Source organism: Penicillium atrosanguineum (genome assembly GCF_028827265.1).
Source record: "Penicillium atrosanguineum strain IBT 20685 chromosome Unknown utg000005l_segment0_segment0, whole genome shotgun sequence".
NCBI lineage: Eukaryota > Fungi > Ascomycota > Eurotiomycetes > Eurotiales > Aspergillaceae > Penicillium > Penicillium atrosanguineum.
The window spans coordinates 2,166,620-2,184,272 of NW_026623137.1; the positions used below are offsets into that span (position 1 = coordinate 2,166,620).

A 17,653-nucleotide genomic window follows, 5' to 3' on the forward strand; every position below is an offset into this window, starting at 1 on the left:
AGGAATTTTCTTGAAGCGATCCTGGCGCTTTCACAGCAAGATTTTGAGGGACGATGCTTCCAATTATCACGAACGAAATCGCTATTTGTTCGTTCTTCGGCCCTTATTGGATCAGCACTTTATCACTTTATCATCAAGGGAATAGAGATATTTCAAAATGAGTCCAGATTCTCGGATTCGCACGCAATGATAGTGGTAAGCTAAATGATCAAAAAATGGGGCCAAAATTATACAAAGTACGTTATAACCCCCAGGGGTTTGATCCCTAGGGGTCTCAGACGTCCCTCAACAACCAAGAGATTTCCAAAAGGAAAAAGGGGAATATTTAGGTAACATCGACTTAGCATCGACTGATCACGTCAACTACTCTTTGCATAAACCATAGAGCTCCTGAAATACTGTTATTGCGTATTTCTTGGCCAATTATTTTAACACCGTTTGGCATTGAATGGAGGCTCGGAAATACGAGTGATTAGCGGCGTGGTAGTCGACTGCATGAAACTTCACTTATCTCGTAGAATATGAAGAACGTCAATTGGTTCCTCAAATCCGTAGTTATGGCGATAGAGCTCCATTAAATCCGGCGATGATGGCTCATGCACTATCCACCAGCAGCGACGATGCGAGAGGTGATTTTTTTGGTTCGGCATGGGCAACACGGGATTGGGAAGTCACCTTCAATAACAGCGACAATATGGCCACTACAAAGCCTACAATGGGCATCATGACCCAGAAGTACTATCCATATGTCGCGTGCTGAATGAAGACACCCCTAGGTTGGACGCATCATCTCACAGACCGCTCGTTAGTAACGAATGGTAAGCTACGGGTCCCGTAGGTTGCGGGCTATTTTGACTGATACGAGGAATTCTTTTTTTGCCTGGCTCTAAGCCACTCTACTTTCGCGGTGCTGTTATATGTTCGAAAATCCTGTAGTATGCTCTTTGTTCTGCAGGGGAGGAGGCCTTATGTTTTTCAGAAGAGACATTTGAAAATTATTCTGTAAACCCAGTGGAAGCCATTACCCTGAAGGGCTGTGTGTAGATGTGTTTAGTCTCACCGGCTTTTGCCTTCTGGCTTGATTTTTAGATAGATTGTAGCTTCTTCTCTTCTCCCTTCTTCATAGCTTCAATCTATCGCTTTCTTCTCGTTTTCTTCCTTTTCTTCCTTTTCCTCAAGATGTCAAGAGTCTAAATTTCCAACTGGAGACTTGGGGTCCAACGATGTTCTACTCTGACTCAGCTGGCAGGGTCAGTGCAGCGGGCGCGCCGGCCCGAAGGTTTCTCACCGAGATTCTCTATTAGAGAGGATGAGAACAGAGTTGAGAATCAACGCACGTCGCGCGATTATCGTGCGGGTTACTGATTGGCTTATAAATACCCTGCCAAACTGCCTAATATAAATTTCCTATTGCTCCAGGAATAGCCTCTGCTCACGATATGTTCAGGTTCATGAACCGGACATTCTAGAGGTAGAAATCGTGGAAGTCTACTTAGGGGTGCGCCGGGTGCGCCGAGTGTGTCGAGTGCTTATGTGATTGGTAGAATATGGGAGGGTGATCCTGGCTTGGTGAATTACTTTGTGCTACTTGCATTAGCACTTCTCTAGTACGGAAGTTTTGACTTTTGGTTCTTTCCTTTGGGCTTTCTTAACTTAGGAGCTTGTTGTCCTCGTGTGAGGGGATTTAGCTCGCGTAACCAACCTCACAGGCTGCCTAATGCATGACCAAGATCAAGATCTATTAATGCAGTTTCAAGTTACAACACTTCAATGCTCTGATCGTCATTGCAACTTTATAGAAACTTGGCGTGTCTTTCTTGTTACCCAGGCGATTCTCCACCGGGATCATGGACATCGCTTGAGCTCCAAGACCTGAACATGCGAAACAAACAAAACACTAGATCGGGTACCTATGTTTCGGCTGACTCCTAAGCGGGGATGAAATAATTTGAAGAAGTGGCGTAGTCTGAAAAAGATATAGCTAAAATTGGATAACATAGTGAAAAACCAACAGTAATGTATCATTTTTGCAATCAATTGTGGGTCATTCTCAAGCATCGCAAAGTTTGTCTCCGTTCAAATGAGGCCGGCGTTTTCTGTTCCCTTTTCCGCTTTGTCAAGATCGTGATAAAAGCATCATCTGATGATTACACGCCCGGGGGTTTTCACAAGGGACTGTTGGCTCAGGCGCGACGGCATTGGTTTTCAAGTTGTTCTAGAGACCGTCACTAGACATCTTGAATGTCTTATTTGTTAGGCAAACTTCAATACCTAATCATGAGAGATTTTTCACGCAGCTTAGTAAGATCCTTCTAATAAAAAATATAGTATTATGAGAAACGGACCTTGTTATTGTGACATGCATTCATCAGCTCCAACGGCCCTCGGCAAGTCGACATCCGTTTGATTGCAAGTAGCAGGCAATTCTTAGAGCCGGTTCTGTCTATTATAGAACCCAGACTCTCGTCCGAGAGATCGCCTTGCGCGAGATCGACGACCGAAACTTCATAAGAAGGCTCGAAATCAACACAATCGCAATACTCCAGAGAGATAGGTTCAACATCGTCATGAAGATTATTGTAGGAGGCCGAAGACTCAAAGAGAAGCTAGGGCTGTGCTGTAGAATGAGGGTCATAAGACCCCACTTGGGAGACCTGCGTGAGATCGATGACCGGAATTCGATACCAAGGCTCAAACCCAAACACAGTATCACAAAGTTCTGGTGTAAGCATAACCTCAGTGTCTGTATCAGAAAAAAGCCGAAATCAATGGTTTGGAGTATAAAATCGCACAATAGTTGATGGAGTTGTCTTTGAGAGGGCTGACCGAATTCGGATGCTTATATGTGCATCAGTGATGAGATCTCTACATAGTTGCGTCTAACTCAGGTAATAATTGTTTCCAACATGAAGACAAATGTGAGAAACTTGAACTTTTTAAGAAAATTGAATGCTAGTGGGGCCTATGCTTCAAGTGTTCAAGACTTGCAATGCGTTAAGCCCAATGCCTGACCAGATGTACTGCGGCCTGCTATGCCACGATATACGCGCGAGCTGGCAGTACTTTCGTATGGGTTATCCCGGCAAGGCCCGAGGCCTAATGGTACTAGAAAGCTTTTTTACCTGTGTTTGTAGCTTAGATGGCCTACTTCTTCCATAGCACTAATTCATTACTCTTACACATATCTCCGTATTCAGTCATCTCTCTCTGACAACCTGTAAATAACTGATTACAGTCTCTGGGTGCTATAAATGAGTACTTAGGGAAATTGAAACTGGATATTGCTCTTTCAATTTCGCAGGTTTAAAAAGCAGGTTCTCACGACTTCCCCTAATCGAATACCCCATTTTACGCCACTGGCCCTCTTCAGCAAATTATCGCCCAGCCTCAGTCACATTTCCTCCATGTACCAATATTGCAAATCCGTCAAAGCAAAATTAGGCCAATAAAACTCAAGTCCTTAAAGACTATTAGATCGTGCGAAGATCCAAAGTTTAAAAATAATGCTCGATCTAGCCCCTTTAGTTCACCCTATTTGAGACCTGTAATTTTTTACATCAGCTTGTTGGAGTCAAAATGGTCTTTTCAATGGAGAATGGCATTGGAAATACTCAAATTTGGGATAAATGACAGGTAGAATGCGGGTAAGACGCGGTTGGGACTTTGGGGCTAGTGTCTCGGCGAGGACGCACTCAGTAAGCATCGACGTTTTTAGTCCTACATGTTTTCGATTGGATGGGCGATTTGCAATCTTGATTGTCGACGCAATAGCAGCAAATGACCTATGTGGATCCTAGAATGCGGACTGTTTGTATTGTTGGCGAAGAAAGACTCTATTTGTGGGACTCAAGAGTATACAGACAACAACAAAGAGTAGTACCTGGTGTACGATTGAGCTGGGGGCTTAAAATGAAAGAACAATGGACAAGACAGAATTAAGCCATACAGTCACCCACGATCTAGAACCATATTGTGGAACTCAAAGTGATTGTAGTTCCAAAAGAAGCAGACGTGCTCTCTATTTCAATTATTGGTTTTCAGAGTTTCCGCTTTGACCTTTTAGACCTGATCAGATCGAGGACCGTAATCCTTTAGCGCGACGGCCCCAGTTCAGCCTCAAGCCCCCGTGGGGGCCAAATCTCCCGGGTTCTCGCAGCTTGATCGATGTGTTTCTAGTGTGTCGGGCTCATTTCCCACCATTATCTTGTCATATTATTCTATTGAATTGATAATAGTATATAAGTAAAAAGACCGTCCAGTTGGATTGACGTGGGGTGGGCTATAGGGGTTCGCAGCGTCACCACTCCGTCTATTTCCCGTGGAGCTCCGATGATTTGGAACGCCATGCATGAAGATTTGATTTACTTTCGGAGCTTAAATGCCCTACACAACCCGGGGATTCGTACTTTGGTCGCTTCAAGTGTTATATGACACACTCACGTGCCAGGAACCACGGGCGGATTGTAGAGGCCCAGGCGCGTTGAGCTGCGCACAACCATACATGCACTCGGGACTATTGTTTATGCGGGCTAGGGCCTTCACATACGTAGCCCCTGACTATATACCCTTGCCAGCATGTTCACCTCCCTTCAGAACAAAGGTGGAAGTTCGGCCTTTCCTAATCTGGCAAGTACCCTGAACATGTTTTTTTGCGGTGGGGTCCCATGTGCAGTTAGAAACCACAATGGAGATCAATTAGCGGCTGGGCCGTGCTTATTTCGTCTTCAGGAATGTTAGTTATCAATACTCGGCAGTAGAGATGGCTGAATCAACCGGTGATTCACCGGGATTCACAAACGATGATGACAGTTCGTTACCAAACAAAATCAGGGAAATGAAAAAAAGTGATCACCCAGTGATCGGCGAACTAACAGATACTCTTATGACGGGCCAGTCTCGAGCCCATCCCCGCTCAGTTGTACCGTATGGATAGTCAGGGCACTATTTAAGTTTCAACCAAGGTTGACGTCTTTAATCAATCCTTCAGACTTTTCCATGCCCGTAATATTGGCAGTTGCCCACTCCGCGGTGGACAGCGCCGAACACAACAACAGCTCGTACCCACACCCACATGGCCGTGATGTGCCCAGCGCTGTAGATCGCTGTGTTCAATGAGGCAGGCACCCCCGAAAGCCCTAATCACCGACCGGATGAGGAAGCTGTTCAGCACCGAGAACCTGACTCGGTGGATAGCGACGGTGGACTAGCGGGCGATCCTTGCCTAACCCAAGCCTTGAAAGTGGAGGCCTGTTTGCCGATCGCGGCTTGCAAACCAGCTAAGATCAGATAGTCTCGGGGTGACTGATCGATAGTAGCTGCGTTAAAATTTTCCTGATGATTTGACTCTCATGGGTGGCGGACGTATGGAAATTTCCCTTGGGAAAATTACGTTGCCAAAGACTCCAATCAGACAGGCCCGCTGCAGGGGCACACGTATTTCACAATCATCCGCCAATCCCCGTGTTGAATGATGCATGTTTCAGGGGCACATCGATGCATTGACCGCATAGATCCGTGGGACAGAGTTGGCCAGCCAGAGGGTCGGATTTGTATACGAGGGAGTTCTGTTACAGGGGTGTGTAGCTTCGATCGTGATGGTATTGTTAAGCCGGAACCAGTAACCCAGGGTCGACCCTGGGAATTTCGACGTGGCCTGGATAGAAACTAGGGTACCGAGGGCATGAGGGTATGAGGGTCGCTGACATCTGTCAATCATTGGGATACTGCCCGGTTGACAGCGTAGCGTGGCTTTCGGAAAAGTCAAGTCACTCCACCGAACCAATCCAATAACGGATGTCAACTCCACCGGAAGAGTCATGAAATTTGGGAAGTTCGTGGAATTCACTCGTTACTCCACTTGATCTACAACCAACCAAGCTTTGCAATACGACCGACTGTATCACTGTGACGGCCACCTCCGCTTTTGAGTATGTATAAAGGTCCTCGCGGCCACGCCACCGAATTTTCTAAGCTTTTTTTCGACAATGGGTACTGTTTCTAGTCCCTCGCACTCGTTTCTTAATGTCGCTTGAAGAGAAGTTCCCCGCCTATGGCGGCCAGGGCCCCTCGGATTTCCGTCTTGGGATCGCTTTGGGCGTCATTGCGACCACCTTCATGGTCCTCCGTATCTATGTGCGGCTACGCGTTAACAAATTCGGAACGACCGCCTTATTATTGTCACTCCTTGCTTGGGTAGGTCTTTGTTTAGATTCCAATGGTCTATACTGACTCTCTATAGTTTTTCACAATGCTCACACAAGTCTTCGGTCTGCTCGCCGTTCTCCATGGCCTGGGAAATCATATCACGATCATTATGAAAGTTGGCCAATTACACAACTTCCTTCTCTTCACCTGGATCACTGTCTTTTTCTTCAATCTCGTCATTCCTACCGGTAAAGTCGCAGTGGCAGCTTTCTTGATTGAAATGAACGGACAAGGCAGTAAGTCACACCTCGCAGACTTTCTCCCATCAATCCATACTAACAAGCTCACCAGACCCTAAAATTCGGAAAAGTCTCGTCGCCGTCGCCGTCCTGAACATCGTCCTCAACATTCCTCAGATCCTCCTTGTTTGGTTCCAATGCAGCCCCGTCGACGCTCTCTGGGATCCCCTACGTCAATCCCATTGTGATCACCGGAAGAGCGTTTATTATACATACTTTGTCGGCGGTGTTGCTGCTATCTCTGACTTTTATCTCGCCATTGTCCCAATTCAAATGCTTTTGCCTTTGCGCATTGATCGCAAGCTCAAGTGGGGTCTCGGTTTCTTGATGGGCTGTGGTGTATTCGCCGGTGTGGCCGCTATTGTCCGCACCTGGGCCGCTAAGTTTATTCTCACTGAGGATTCTTCCTGTAGGACTTCCCCACCACATCAAAACCTAATGTCCCAACACTAATTATCTATAGACGGAGTCGGCAGCCTATTCCTCTGGGGAGAAGTTGAAGAATGGATCGTGCTCATCACAATGTCCATTCCACCCGTGTGGCCTCTCTTCCGCCCATTCACATCCAAATTCATCAAATCAAACCACACTCGAAGCCAGCAGCGCTACAACTACCAATACGGCAACAATTACAACTCCAAAGGACCGTACAGCACCACCGCCGTGGGCGACCAGTCACCAGGCTTCCCACCTGCGAACTTCCCCCCTCCTCTCGTCACTACGACCATCTCCATATCCTCTGCAAAAGACGCGACGACTATTGCTGCCTCAGAAGCCGGATCTCGTATATCGGATGAGCGCACGCCTCGTAACATGATCCACGATACGAACGCACAACCCTGGGTGGAAATGGACGAAATGAGAGGAAGCCGATCGCCATGATAGTCTCTGAAACAAGTTTATAATCCTTCGATGTGTCTACCACGTCTCGCTTCCAATTTTACGACTGATGCCTCAATACCATTCTTGCACACGTTGACTTCAATTTTTTACTTCCTTTCTCTTTTATTTATTTTTTATTTTATTACCTGCCGTTTCTGTCTCGGAAACGAAAGATTATATCAATTCATAACTCTTAAATTTGTGCCATTAGCATGCAGGACTTGTTCTCAAGTACACTTCTTTCGTTTCACTTCAATGAAAGACTGAATCTAGATAGTGTGGGACTGAGGTGGGACGCTTATTTCCAGGGGCTTGGTGGGCTCTCAGACCGACATTTGACGTAGCTTGATCGGAACTTTGATCACTAGCATGGATGGTCCCTGCTGCTATGACGAATTATTCCATGTTTGTGCAGGAGCTGGGGTAGCCCTGTTGCGACGCCTTATTACCACTAGAACGTGTCACATACTTGGAATTGCGTCTAGAAAGACGATTGTGACCGGACGATCGCTGTCGCTACAGATGGAGGGACGATCAATATTGGGTCCTGGAGCAGACACCAAAGACTGACCAATGAGATAAAATCTAGGAATGTGCTGTAGATTGATAGGTGATATTTTTCTCAGGCCTATCGGCGAGGATGTCGGTGCCACCAAGAAAACGCCTCCTATGTATTCTATAACTGCACATTGCCCCTTTCCCTTTTTAAGACAAACATTTTGGAACTTTGCTAATAACGATGGCTGGAAAATATGAATATCTCTGGCATGTGAGTATGAGATTCCTGCAACTCAGGTATTCCTACTCACCTCCACGTGGCCGTCCTTATGGATCCGGCTCACACGATGGCGGCGATTATATGCAGCCTGAGTATCATCTGGCAAGGCCAAAACAATTGTTTGCAAAACTGCACCCTGATTGTATGAGGAGTATGTTGCTAATGCTGTCTGAAGTTGACTGGATGTGTGGACGGGTACGGAGGTCACAAGGCTGAATGCACTTCATCAGGAGAATTGAGGTTGATGAATTAACACTCGCAAAACTTGAATTACTGTGCTAGGACCTCACTGAATCTTGTTTGACCAAGACTCCCTTCAGATTTAGAACCTCCTGGAGATATCAAGTGTTTGATATATCCGCCGCAGGCTTTTCCTTACTATCAGTTCGGAAAATCCTCGCGTAGGTCTATCTACCTCAAGTGCCACGAGACCATATATCCTGAGATGGAAATCAACAACATCGCCTTGCTCGCGCGGCATTATCGCAGCCATCTGAACCATTACCTAGTGCCATGGTAATCTTTGTGTGAGAAAATTAAGATGTATCATTGCAGGTTATCAATTCGTGCTAGTGTCAAAAACATAGTCCCTTGGCTGAGTTTCCAATTTAGCTATCAATTATCATGCCACTTCCTTACACGTCCAGTAGGGTCTTCAAAACATCAGCAGGTGTACGCTTTGGCGCCGCAAGGTCTAGTACTTCCCGGCTGGTGGTAGAGGCTGAGCATTTTCCCTCCCACGCAGTCTCGGGGGCATTCTTGATAGACAAGACAACGTTCTTTGATTGACCGGTGGGCGCGAATTTGAACTCATAAAGCATGTCGACAAACGACACATCCTTATAAATAACCTCCTTGATTTGTGTACCAATGTGCTGCTCTACCAAATCCACAGTCTGTTGCCCAGTGATATCCTCTGGACCATTGAGAACATATTTGGCATGATTGTGCACAGTAGGGTCATCTTGGGACAATAGATGAGCAGCAAAAACTCCCACCTCATCAGGGTCGATGATGCCGACTGGCGCGTCTCTCGACGCCATCAACCTGAGGGTATCCTGCTTCCCAGTTTCACGATACTTTTTGATCAACTCCGCGGCAGTGGAGAGGTAGAATGGCGAAAAGACGTTCGGCTGAAGCGAAGTCCACTGCAAGCCGCTGAATTCTGGCGAATCCAGTAGTTGCTCTATAGCCCAATGCTGTCGCGGATAATATGCCTGGCAATCCGGGCGGACGTTCGCGGCAGTGGTCGAGATCCGCACAACATATTTGATACCAGCATTGAGAGCAGCGACGTGAAATGTGGATTCTTCGGCGAATTGATTCGGTTCGTTGTGGGCCGCAATGAATGCCCTGGCTACTTCGTGTTCACGAAGCCAGTCGGAGGTGATTTCGACCCAATTCTTCTCTACCACCTCAACGCCGGGCAATTCGGCAAGCTGCCGTGCCGCTGGACTCTCCAAAGAACGAGTAAGGGCAATAAGACGATACCCGGACAAGGTGTTGCTTGAATTCAGCAACTTTGGCAGCGTTTTAGCAACACTGCGACCAGTATTTCCCGTTGCACCAACAATGAGGATGGAAGGAGCCATGATAGTGATGTATAGGAATATATTGACCAAAAGAATATTGGAAGTGTAGTGTCAGATGTGTTATAACTTTTCAATTATCGAGGGACTTCCGGTCAACTTATACCTATGGGCCCGTGGACTCCTTTAGTAATTGAAATGCAGCCCTGAATTGATAGTGCGTTACCCCATTAGCGATTAACAATCACAGTGGGCTTCCAATGATTATTACTAAAATGTATGAAAGCAAGTAATCAGTATCGTTGGGAACTAGCAGCCGTATGCCATGATGTTTACTAAGATCTTCACTAGTCCATGGGCCTGGTGGGAGGCCGGTGGGAGGACGGTGGAAGGCCGGTGGGTGCCGGCATCAATTAAGGAACATTCTTTCACATTTGCCAACGTGAACGAGAAGTTTGTAAGACCCAAAGAATATCGTAATCCACGCCATATATCATATTTTAGACCGGTTTTTACAAAAGCCATTCAGGAGGCTCATCAATTGAATTTAGATCTGCTGAGTACAACCAGCCCGTCGCATTTAAATCTATTTACCGCGAAAAAAGAGTACACGCGACAAACTTCGAGAGACTATTCTCACAGACTCTCGTGTTCTATTGAGCTGCCATTCCGGGATGGGTCCTGGAAACAAACGTCATTCGCATTCTCGAGGTTTTTGGTCAGCTGAATTATGGACGCTCCAGGCACTAGTATGATTCGCCTCGGACCAATGCCGTTTTCGCAAGTTCCTGCTGACTTTCAAATGGTGCATTCGTTGCATTTTCTGCCTCTGCCACTTGGTAGCGTGATAAGGATTGGTTGCGTATCGTATCAATCGAAGCCGCCTTCTTTGCCGAGGCACATTGAATCCGCCAATATGATGATCTAACTATATTCAGGCGTTCTCTCTTCAAAGCTGCACCTGTTATGCTTCAAATCTTACAAGGACGCTCATGTGACCGAGCTTTGCATTATAGGTGTCTGTCATATCTGTTCCCGTCGACCTACGACCTCGTAGGGTCAGACGTACTTAAATTTTTTTCTCGCAGGGAACATAACGCAACGGTATACGAGATGTTATGCTATAAGTCCTGGATTCTGAATTAACTAGGTGATCTTCATGGAAATTGTATACATTCCGCGTTGGACATGGGGGGATTGCTCCAGATGAGTCATACTGCTTGCTTGAGTCACGGAGTGCGTGAATATATAAAGCGGTCACGGCACCTCATCGATCGGTCTAGCGTAGAACAAAAAGCCTGCGAGATCCACAATTTATACTGCCCGCAACCACAATTAACAGGGACTTAAGGTATTTCCTCCGTGCTCGGTTTGTATTGTACACACTGATCACCAGGTACTCATTGGTTACCCAGAACTTCATTCGAAGTGATCAAAATGGCTGCCAATGACGATGCTTTCAGAACTGAGCTGCGCAATACCAAAGTACTCGAGGGGCCATTTACGGACCCTAACTTCGATACATTCCCCGAAACGCCCCACGAGGCTTTCAAGATGTGGTTCCACGATGCGGTCACAGCTGGGGTCAGAGAGCCCCACGCTATGACTCTTTCCACGGTTGATACTGAAGGATGCCCAGACGCCCGAGTTCTTATCTTGAAGAATGTCGATTCGCGTGGATGGCATTTCGCAGTGAAAGCCGACAGCCCCAAAGGAAAACAATTGGCCGAGAATGGACATGCCGCTTTGACCTTTTACTGGCCGCAGCTTGCCCGACAGATTCGTCTGAAAGGTAGAGCCATTGAGCTTCCTGAAGCTGAGAGTGCTCTTGACTTTCAAGCTCGGCCTCTTGAGTCAAGAATATCCGCGGTCGCCTCGGACCAAAGTGAAGTGCTCTTTGACCGCAAGACGCTCACCCGAAAGCTTGTTGAAACCGAGTTGAGTTTGTCGAAGGATCCCCTGTCAGGCGTGAAGAAGTGGCGAGTGTACGCTGTAGCGGCCCATACGGTCGAGTTTTGGCAAGGAGAAGCTAGCCGCCTTCACAAACGGCTCCAGTATGTTTACATTGAGGACGAGGGCAAGTGGCAGAAGCATTTGCTTTGGCCCTGAAGCTAGTTACGCTATTTGGTCAGCCAGTATATCAGTACTGGCAGCGAATGGGAAAGAAGATTGAGATTGTCGTAGCGATTAGTACAAGAAGAGTTCGTCTAACAATCTTCAAGGAAATACCGCGGCTCAGTAAAATAAAGTCTCACTGTCAAGGACATACCATATCGATTAAGCGTAGCAATAAATGAAATTTTTTTACATCGACATGCCTACATGTTTTCGTCCTTTATCTCTGAAATTACAGCACCAGCTGGCTTGGCAGTAATGTATAATATTGAGCGAGAGTCTGCGGAAGAAAAGAAAGAAGAGATGTTGATGGTCATGGGACTGCCAAATCTTCCTCTCCCTGTATTTACTTGCAAATCCATCATAGACGATACCTTGGTGGCCTCCCCTTCAAAATAAGCCTTGACGGATGGGGCCTTAGTGATCAAAGATCAGTGGCCGCACCAAATCCACAGTGGGGACTATCTACGTCGTAGATGACCAGGCTGCCATGTAATTTTAAAGCCACTAGGTCATATAGAATATCGTTTGATGTACAAAACTTTACACCCTTCTGCGAAAATTGTTTGCTTCTTTCGGGGTTTCTGTAAGCCCGTGGATTTAAGCGCCTTGCAACTTGGGCACTGCACCTCCGCTCTTCAATTCTCTTTCTCCCTACTGACTGCCTAGTATTCATCACGGCTGTGGCCTGTCGAATCCTATTAACAATCAATAATCAACTGATCTATGCCTTTCCGAAGTCTTTCTCCCGAGGATGTCATTTCTGGAGGAACTCGACTTGTGAGAGCAGGGTTAGAGGGCGGGAAAAGCGCGGTAGCTCATGGCAAGCCAGCCCTTGAAAGGGCTGCAAACCTGACAGCTCAGGTCGGTTTCCACTCTTTGTAAGAAAGCTGACTCGAAGTTCTATCTCTCACTTTTGGCAGGCAGCTAACTGGGGCGCTCAAAATCCCGCTTCATTCGCCTGCGCAGCTGTCGGCGCGACCGGTGCTCTTGTTTTCGTTGCCCCTGGCCTTGTATCAATCCCACTATTGTCGAGCATAGGATTTACAGCAAACGGCATTCAAGCAGGTATGTGGCACAATCGATAATCCGTGACCGTTCTTGCCACTTTGCATTCTGATTGAAAATTTCGGTATTATAACATAAAGGCTCTGCAGCCGCGGCCGCTCATAGTCAAATCGGAAATATTGTATGTGGCAGCGCGATGGCCATAACACAGAGCGCTGGTGCAGGAGGCAGTGGTCTAGTCATCGTCAACGGGGTCACCCAGCTGGGGGGTGCTGCGATGACTGTAGGAAGTGCTGGACTAGCATGGGTCAAAGCTAAATTGTGAGCATGTCCAGCTTTTTTTAAGCACTTGTTCCATACAGCCAGGGTATCTAGGAGTCACTGAATGGACAAACCTACTCTCTTAGTAAGATATGTGTGCCCTCGTAAAGACTCTAGCTAAGGAGCCAAGTAGCATGGTCTAATTTACTGTAGCTTCCAGTGAAGTGCATCACAAAAAGTGAATTGAGACAGCTATGGCCGGCAGGCTGTGTAGTATGATAAGGCAAATATGAGAAGTCTTTTGATTAGCGTGATCGAAGATTCGAAGAATGTAAGGGGCGATACCGCCAGTAGCATAGCATGCTGCGCTTATATAGACATAGAGATAAGCGAGTCAGCACTTCGGAGATGCCGTTACTTGAAGGTTGCTCAGGTCCGTGAAGTTCTAAGTGAAAGCCAGGTTGGCCATGCTTACCACTGTGTCGTGATTCAGAGGAAATGACGGTAAGATCACACAACTTCGGAGCGTCATGCCTCCCCCGAAATCCCGAAATGATCTGATCTGATTGATCGAGGAATGGAATCGTATCATAGCGCTAGACAATCGGCTACTCTCCCAAAATCCTTTCCCGGAAGATCTCCCATTGGCTCTAAAATGCCCAGCCAATGCTCCTGATGACGATGATTCACTCGTTTCCCGCGACCATTTCCAAAGCCCCGCCCTACTGTAGTAGTGATTGGGTCCAGGTCTCATCTAAATGCCTGATCTACAGAGTGCACGGTCCACGGGTGAAAGTCGTGGGGCACTGTCGGCACTGTCGGCACTGGTGAAGGATCAAGGTATCCACTGTCGACACCGGCCGCTCTCATATATAAGCTTCCCTTGTCGTAGACGGCTGATGACCGCAAGATAATATTCATCACTGCTACTTTCTTTAAACTACTGGCTTATCTTGAGATAAATCCAATCGGCCTTACCGTCGCATTTACATGACGCCAGGGCCGCTGAAGGCCACACATCCAGTAATCTGGAATATGCTGGGGGAAGAGGATTGTGTCGAATGGGGACCTATGGATATTCATGGTATTTTTGAGCCAGTACCATCCTCCACAGATCCCCTTTGCCGTCCAGCCAATGAAAATCCTATGAACAACACAGCACAAGCTACATATCAAGGCCAGCTTGATAGCTATCTATTGCACACTGGATATACAATCGCGCATCCCGAGAACAAGACAAACGGCCGAAGAAACTTTTCACCTGATCATGGTTCTGCTGATGATGAACCAAGCCACCGATTGCGAACAAATTTCCTAACAGAAAAGAGCATTGGTCCTTCTAGAGTCAGAAAGCGGTATTTCGATCATCCCAGAATCGTTGAGTGAGTAGGCTTGTCCACTAGCTTTGCTCATATATCCGAACCGCTTTGTTGACTATGGTGTTCTTTACTACCTGAGTGACTCTGCCGATTCCTGGCGATGCAGATGGGTCCATTGCGGACACAACCTTCCGTTCGCTAATAAATGGCCTCTCACGCGACATATTGATACGCAGCATGTTGCGCCGCGCTCGTTCAAATGCCCTGAAAACGGATGCGGAATGGCCTTCAGCCGCAATGATAACCTAACGGCACATTTGCGAGGAAGGCATCGTCATAGGATTTAGGAGTACTTACATGCTCCGAGGTTGTGGTTTCAGAAAGTGAATTTATGGACAAAGAATGCTCATTATGGGAGTTCTATCGACTCATATTCTGAATTTTCTGTGCCTAGTTACAATTTCATCGCCAGCTTGGCATGAGGGATTGAGCAATTTTCTGCATATCAAGCATGGAGGCTTGTTTTGAATGTTGTCATAAGAATGACGAGGAAATACTTATGAGCTCACCTCGAGAATAATGTAGATGTGCCGACGAGGACGGTCACATCGATTCGTCGCTTCTCTTTGATCGACTACGCATGTGATGTCCAGATTTACCTAGACAGTACTTTTGGACAGCATTCATGTTTTGCTTTCAAATCCTGCTCCTGCCTGTGGTTAGCTGTCACCAGGAATGGAAAGGCTTTGTCTGGACATTTTAATTCGTAGGATTGTACTCATTAATCAACACTCCCTGATAGAATCGTGGGTATATGGAGCACGGGCTCTGTTAATCAGCCTACAGGGCTGATTAGGTGTATATATTCCTGCGGTCTCACTCAACTTCCATCCATGGACGTAAAAAAGATGGGGAACATGGAACCCCACAGGACACCCAAAGAACGATTTAAATGAAGAAAACAAATGGACACGTCTAGTGAGGATATTTATCAAGAATAGAAAATAAACAATCATTCACACATTCCAAACCGCCCCGGGCGCTTTGACGCCTGTGACCAGGGTCTAAGTCTAGTCCGTAATTTTCCACATGTACTCCTGCGCATCACCAGAAGCACATGGCTTTCTCGAATCGCATAGCGCACTCGACTTTAGCTTTTATATTGCTTAGAAGCAGAAGACCTGGTCCTCCAGCTTGCTGACGGGGCGGGCCTTGGTGTAGCCAAGAGACTCGGTGGCCTTCTTCATGGCGCTGACCATGGGAGGGGGACCGCAGAGGAGAACCTTAACGTCGGACGCCGGGGCAGGGAGACGCTCCTGTTGTACAGTTAGCACAAACACGTGTCGAGAAACTCAATTTCTATGACGTACCTTGATCATGTCGGGAGTGACGAAGCCAACGCCGCCAATCCAGCCCGCGGGTGGGTTGTTCAGGACGTAGTACACGCGGAAGTCACTGTCTTCCTTGGCCAGCTTCTCCAGCTTCTCCTGGAGGAGGATGTCCTCGGGGTTGACGTTGGCGAAGATCAGATCGACCTTGGTGGTGTCGTTGCCGCCGTTGCGGGGACGATTGCGGATGATGGCCTCGATGACCTGGAGCATGGGGGTGATTCCGGTACCACCGGCGATCATACCAATGTGGCGGCACATGTTGGGGGTGTAGACCATGGCGCCCTTGGGTCCGCGCACCTTCATGGTCTGGCCAACCTTGAGCTCGGTCAGGTACTTGGAGATGTTACCCTGGGGATAAGCCTTGATCAGGAGGTCGAAGTAGCCGGCCTCATTGTCGGAGGAGATAGGGGTGTAGGAACGGACAACCTCCTTGGGCTGGCCGGCGATGGTGGCAGCGAGGGAGATATGCTGGCCGATGGGGAGACCCAAGATGTCGGTGGGGCGGGGCAGCGCAAAACGGTAGATGCAGACATTGTGAGAAATCTCGTTCTTCTCCTTGAGGATAAAGTCCTGGAAATCGGTAGGGTTCAGGACCTTGCGCGGCTCTGAAGATGGGGGTTAGGCGAATCATGCGATCAGGGGTACACGTAAAGGACGACATACTGCTGTTGCTGAAGAAGGCAAAGCCAGTGATGACACTGGCGACGGCGATAGCATAAGCAAGGAACTCAGGCTTCACGGCATAGACGGCTGCGACGAGCAGGGCCGAGGGCACGAGGGCCGGGACGAGGGTGGAGAGAGAACTGAAAGGCATTAGCGATTGTTGGGTGAACGTGCAGCTATACAGGTACAGCTGTGTGTAGCTATGTAGCTGTATAGCGTCCCAAGGAGAGTCGAGTTACCTCATGTTGGCTGACGAGAGAAGAGAGCCCTGGAGAGGAAGAAGTGAAGCCGGGGGGATCCAAGTAAATCGACTTCCGCTCAACGGAATTTCGCACCCGTTTAGGTTTTCCCCACCTTGTTTACTCAAACGCCATCTTTTTTACTTGACTTCCCAAGATCGACGCTACTTGATTTGTTTCTATACTTGATACGCTTTAGACACAATGGGCACGGTAGATTCACAAACCCCCTTCGCCCTCACCGCGCTGGACCGCCAGCTGCTGGCAATGACCGATGAAGAATTCGAGGCCCACGACTGGGAGAATCTGCGGGACATCATCGGTGAGAAGCACTTCTCCTCATCTCCCCATCTAATCTTCCCCTCACACCCGCAGCCCGGAATGATCTAGCCGCCCTCAAGCGGAAGCCCTCCGATCTACGCCGATACCTCGCCTGGTCCGCGGATACCAAGGCCCAGTACGGCTCGATTATGAACTACATCTGCCAGCGTCGTCTGCAGTGGCCCATGAGTGGACCCGTCCCTAATAACCCGCGTCCATTTGCCGATCCCGAGGACTACAGGATTCTCCGCAATGACTGGCCTTACGGGCTGAGTCCCGGCATTGAGCATTTTGTTGTTTGGCTTCGGACTCCGATACCGGTTAAGTCGGAGGAGGGCCACTTGACGGCGGAATCGAGCGCGCTTATTGAAGGGTTTGTGAAGGAGAAGTTTGTCGCTCGCCTGGCCGAGGATGCGCGGTTTCCCACTCCCGAGTCCCATGTGCTTTGGTTTAAAAACCCCCGCATTTTGCAGAGCGTGCAAGCCCTGGAGCATCTCCATGTGCTCGTGAAAGATGTCCCTGACGACATTCTTTATGAGTGGTCCGGTGAGAGCAGGTAGCTAAGATCTTAGACTAGAATTGCATTAGAGATACAGTGGCAATGTCACTCCCTTCCTATAGTGGGAAATTAAAAGGAAGTAAAAAAAAAAAGTAAAAAAGTTGGTAGACCATGAAAGTAAAGAATCAACATTCAGGTATCACGA

General features: G+C 47.7%; 6 protein-coding genes across 6 annotated transcripts; 4 read left to right on the forward strand and 2 right to left on the reverse strand.

The window, feature by feature from the left end:
- Positions 1 to 6,021: 6,021 nt before the first annotated feature.
- On the forward strand, positions 6,022 to 7,325 carry N7443_007061 (uncharacterized protein; the record flags this gene model as incomplete). The annotated part of the gene is made up of 4 exons (XM_056887117.1): positions 6,022 to 6,192; positions 6,239 to 6,440; positions 6,496 to 6,852; positions 6,907 to 7,325. 4 exons carry the CDS (start codon positions 6,022 to 6,024, stop codon positions 7,323 to 7,325), a joined length of 1,149 nt encoding a protein of 382 aa, XP_056740766.1.
- Positions 7,326 to 8,738: 1,413 nt separating this feature from the next.
- N7443_007062 (NmrA-like family protein) lies at positions 8,739 to 9,695 on the reverse strand (the record flags this gene model as incomplete). Its single annotated transcript, XM_056887118.1, has 1 exon — positions 8,739 to 9,695. The coding sequence occupies one exon, from the start codon at positions 9,693 to 9,695 to the stop codon at positions 8,739 to 8,741; it is 957 nt and encodes a 318-aa protein (XP_056740767.1).
- A 1,374-nt stretch (positions 9,696 to 11,069) lies between these two features.
- Positions 11,070 to 11,741, forward strand: N7443_007063 (pyridoxine/pyridoxamine 5'-phosphate oxidase; the record flags this gene model as incomplete). Its single annotated transcript, XM_056887119.1, has 1 exon — positions 11,070 to 11,741. One exon carries the CDS (start codon positions 11,070 to 11,072, stop codon positions 11,739 to 11,741), a length of 672 nt encoding a protein of 223 aa, XP_056740768.1.
- A 747-nt stretch (positions 11,742 to 12,488) lies between these two features.
- N7443_007064 (P-loop containing nucleoside triphosphate hydrolase protein) lies at positions 12,489 to 13,080 on the forward strand (the record flags this gene model as incomplete). The annotated part of the gene is made up of 3 exons (XM_056887120.1): positions 12,489 to 12,611; positions 12,671 to 12,815; positions 12,896 to 13,080. Coding segments are annotated over 3 exons (453 nt in total), but the record flags the coding sequence as incomplete, so codon positions are not given.
- Positions 13,081 to 15,501: 2,421 nt separating this feature from the next.
- N7443_007065 (cytochrome b5 reductase family protein) lies at positions 15,502 to 16,540 on the reverse strand (the record flags this gene model as incomplete). Its single annotated transcript, XM_056887121.1, has 3 exons — positions 15,502 to 15,651; positions 15,706 to 16,331; positions 16,390 to 16,540. 3 exons carry the CDS (start codon positions 16,538 to 16,540, stop codon positions 15,502 to 15,504), a joined length of 927 nt encoding a protein of 308 aa, XP_056740770.1.
- Positions 16,541 to 16,832: 292 nt separating this feature from the next.
- Positions 16,833 to 17,509, forward strand: N7443_007066 (GIG1 family protein; the record flags this gene model as incomplete). Its single annotated transcript, XM_056887122.1, has 2 exons — positions 16,833 to 16,950; positions 17,004 to 17,509. The coding sequence occupies 2 exons, from the start codon at positions 16,833 to 16,835 to the stop codon at positions 17,507 to 17,509; spliced, it is 624 nt and encodes a 207-aa protein (XP_056740771.1).
- Positions 17,510 to 17,653: the final 144 nt, after the last annotated feature.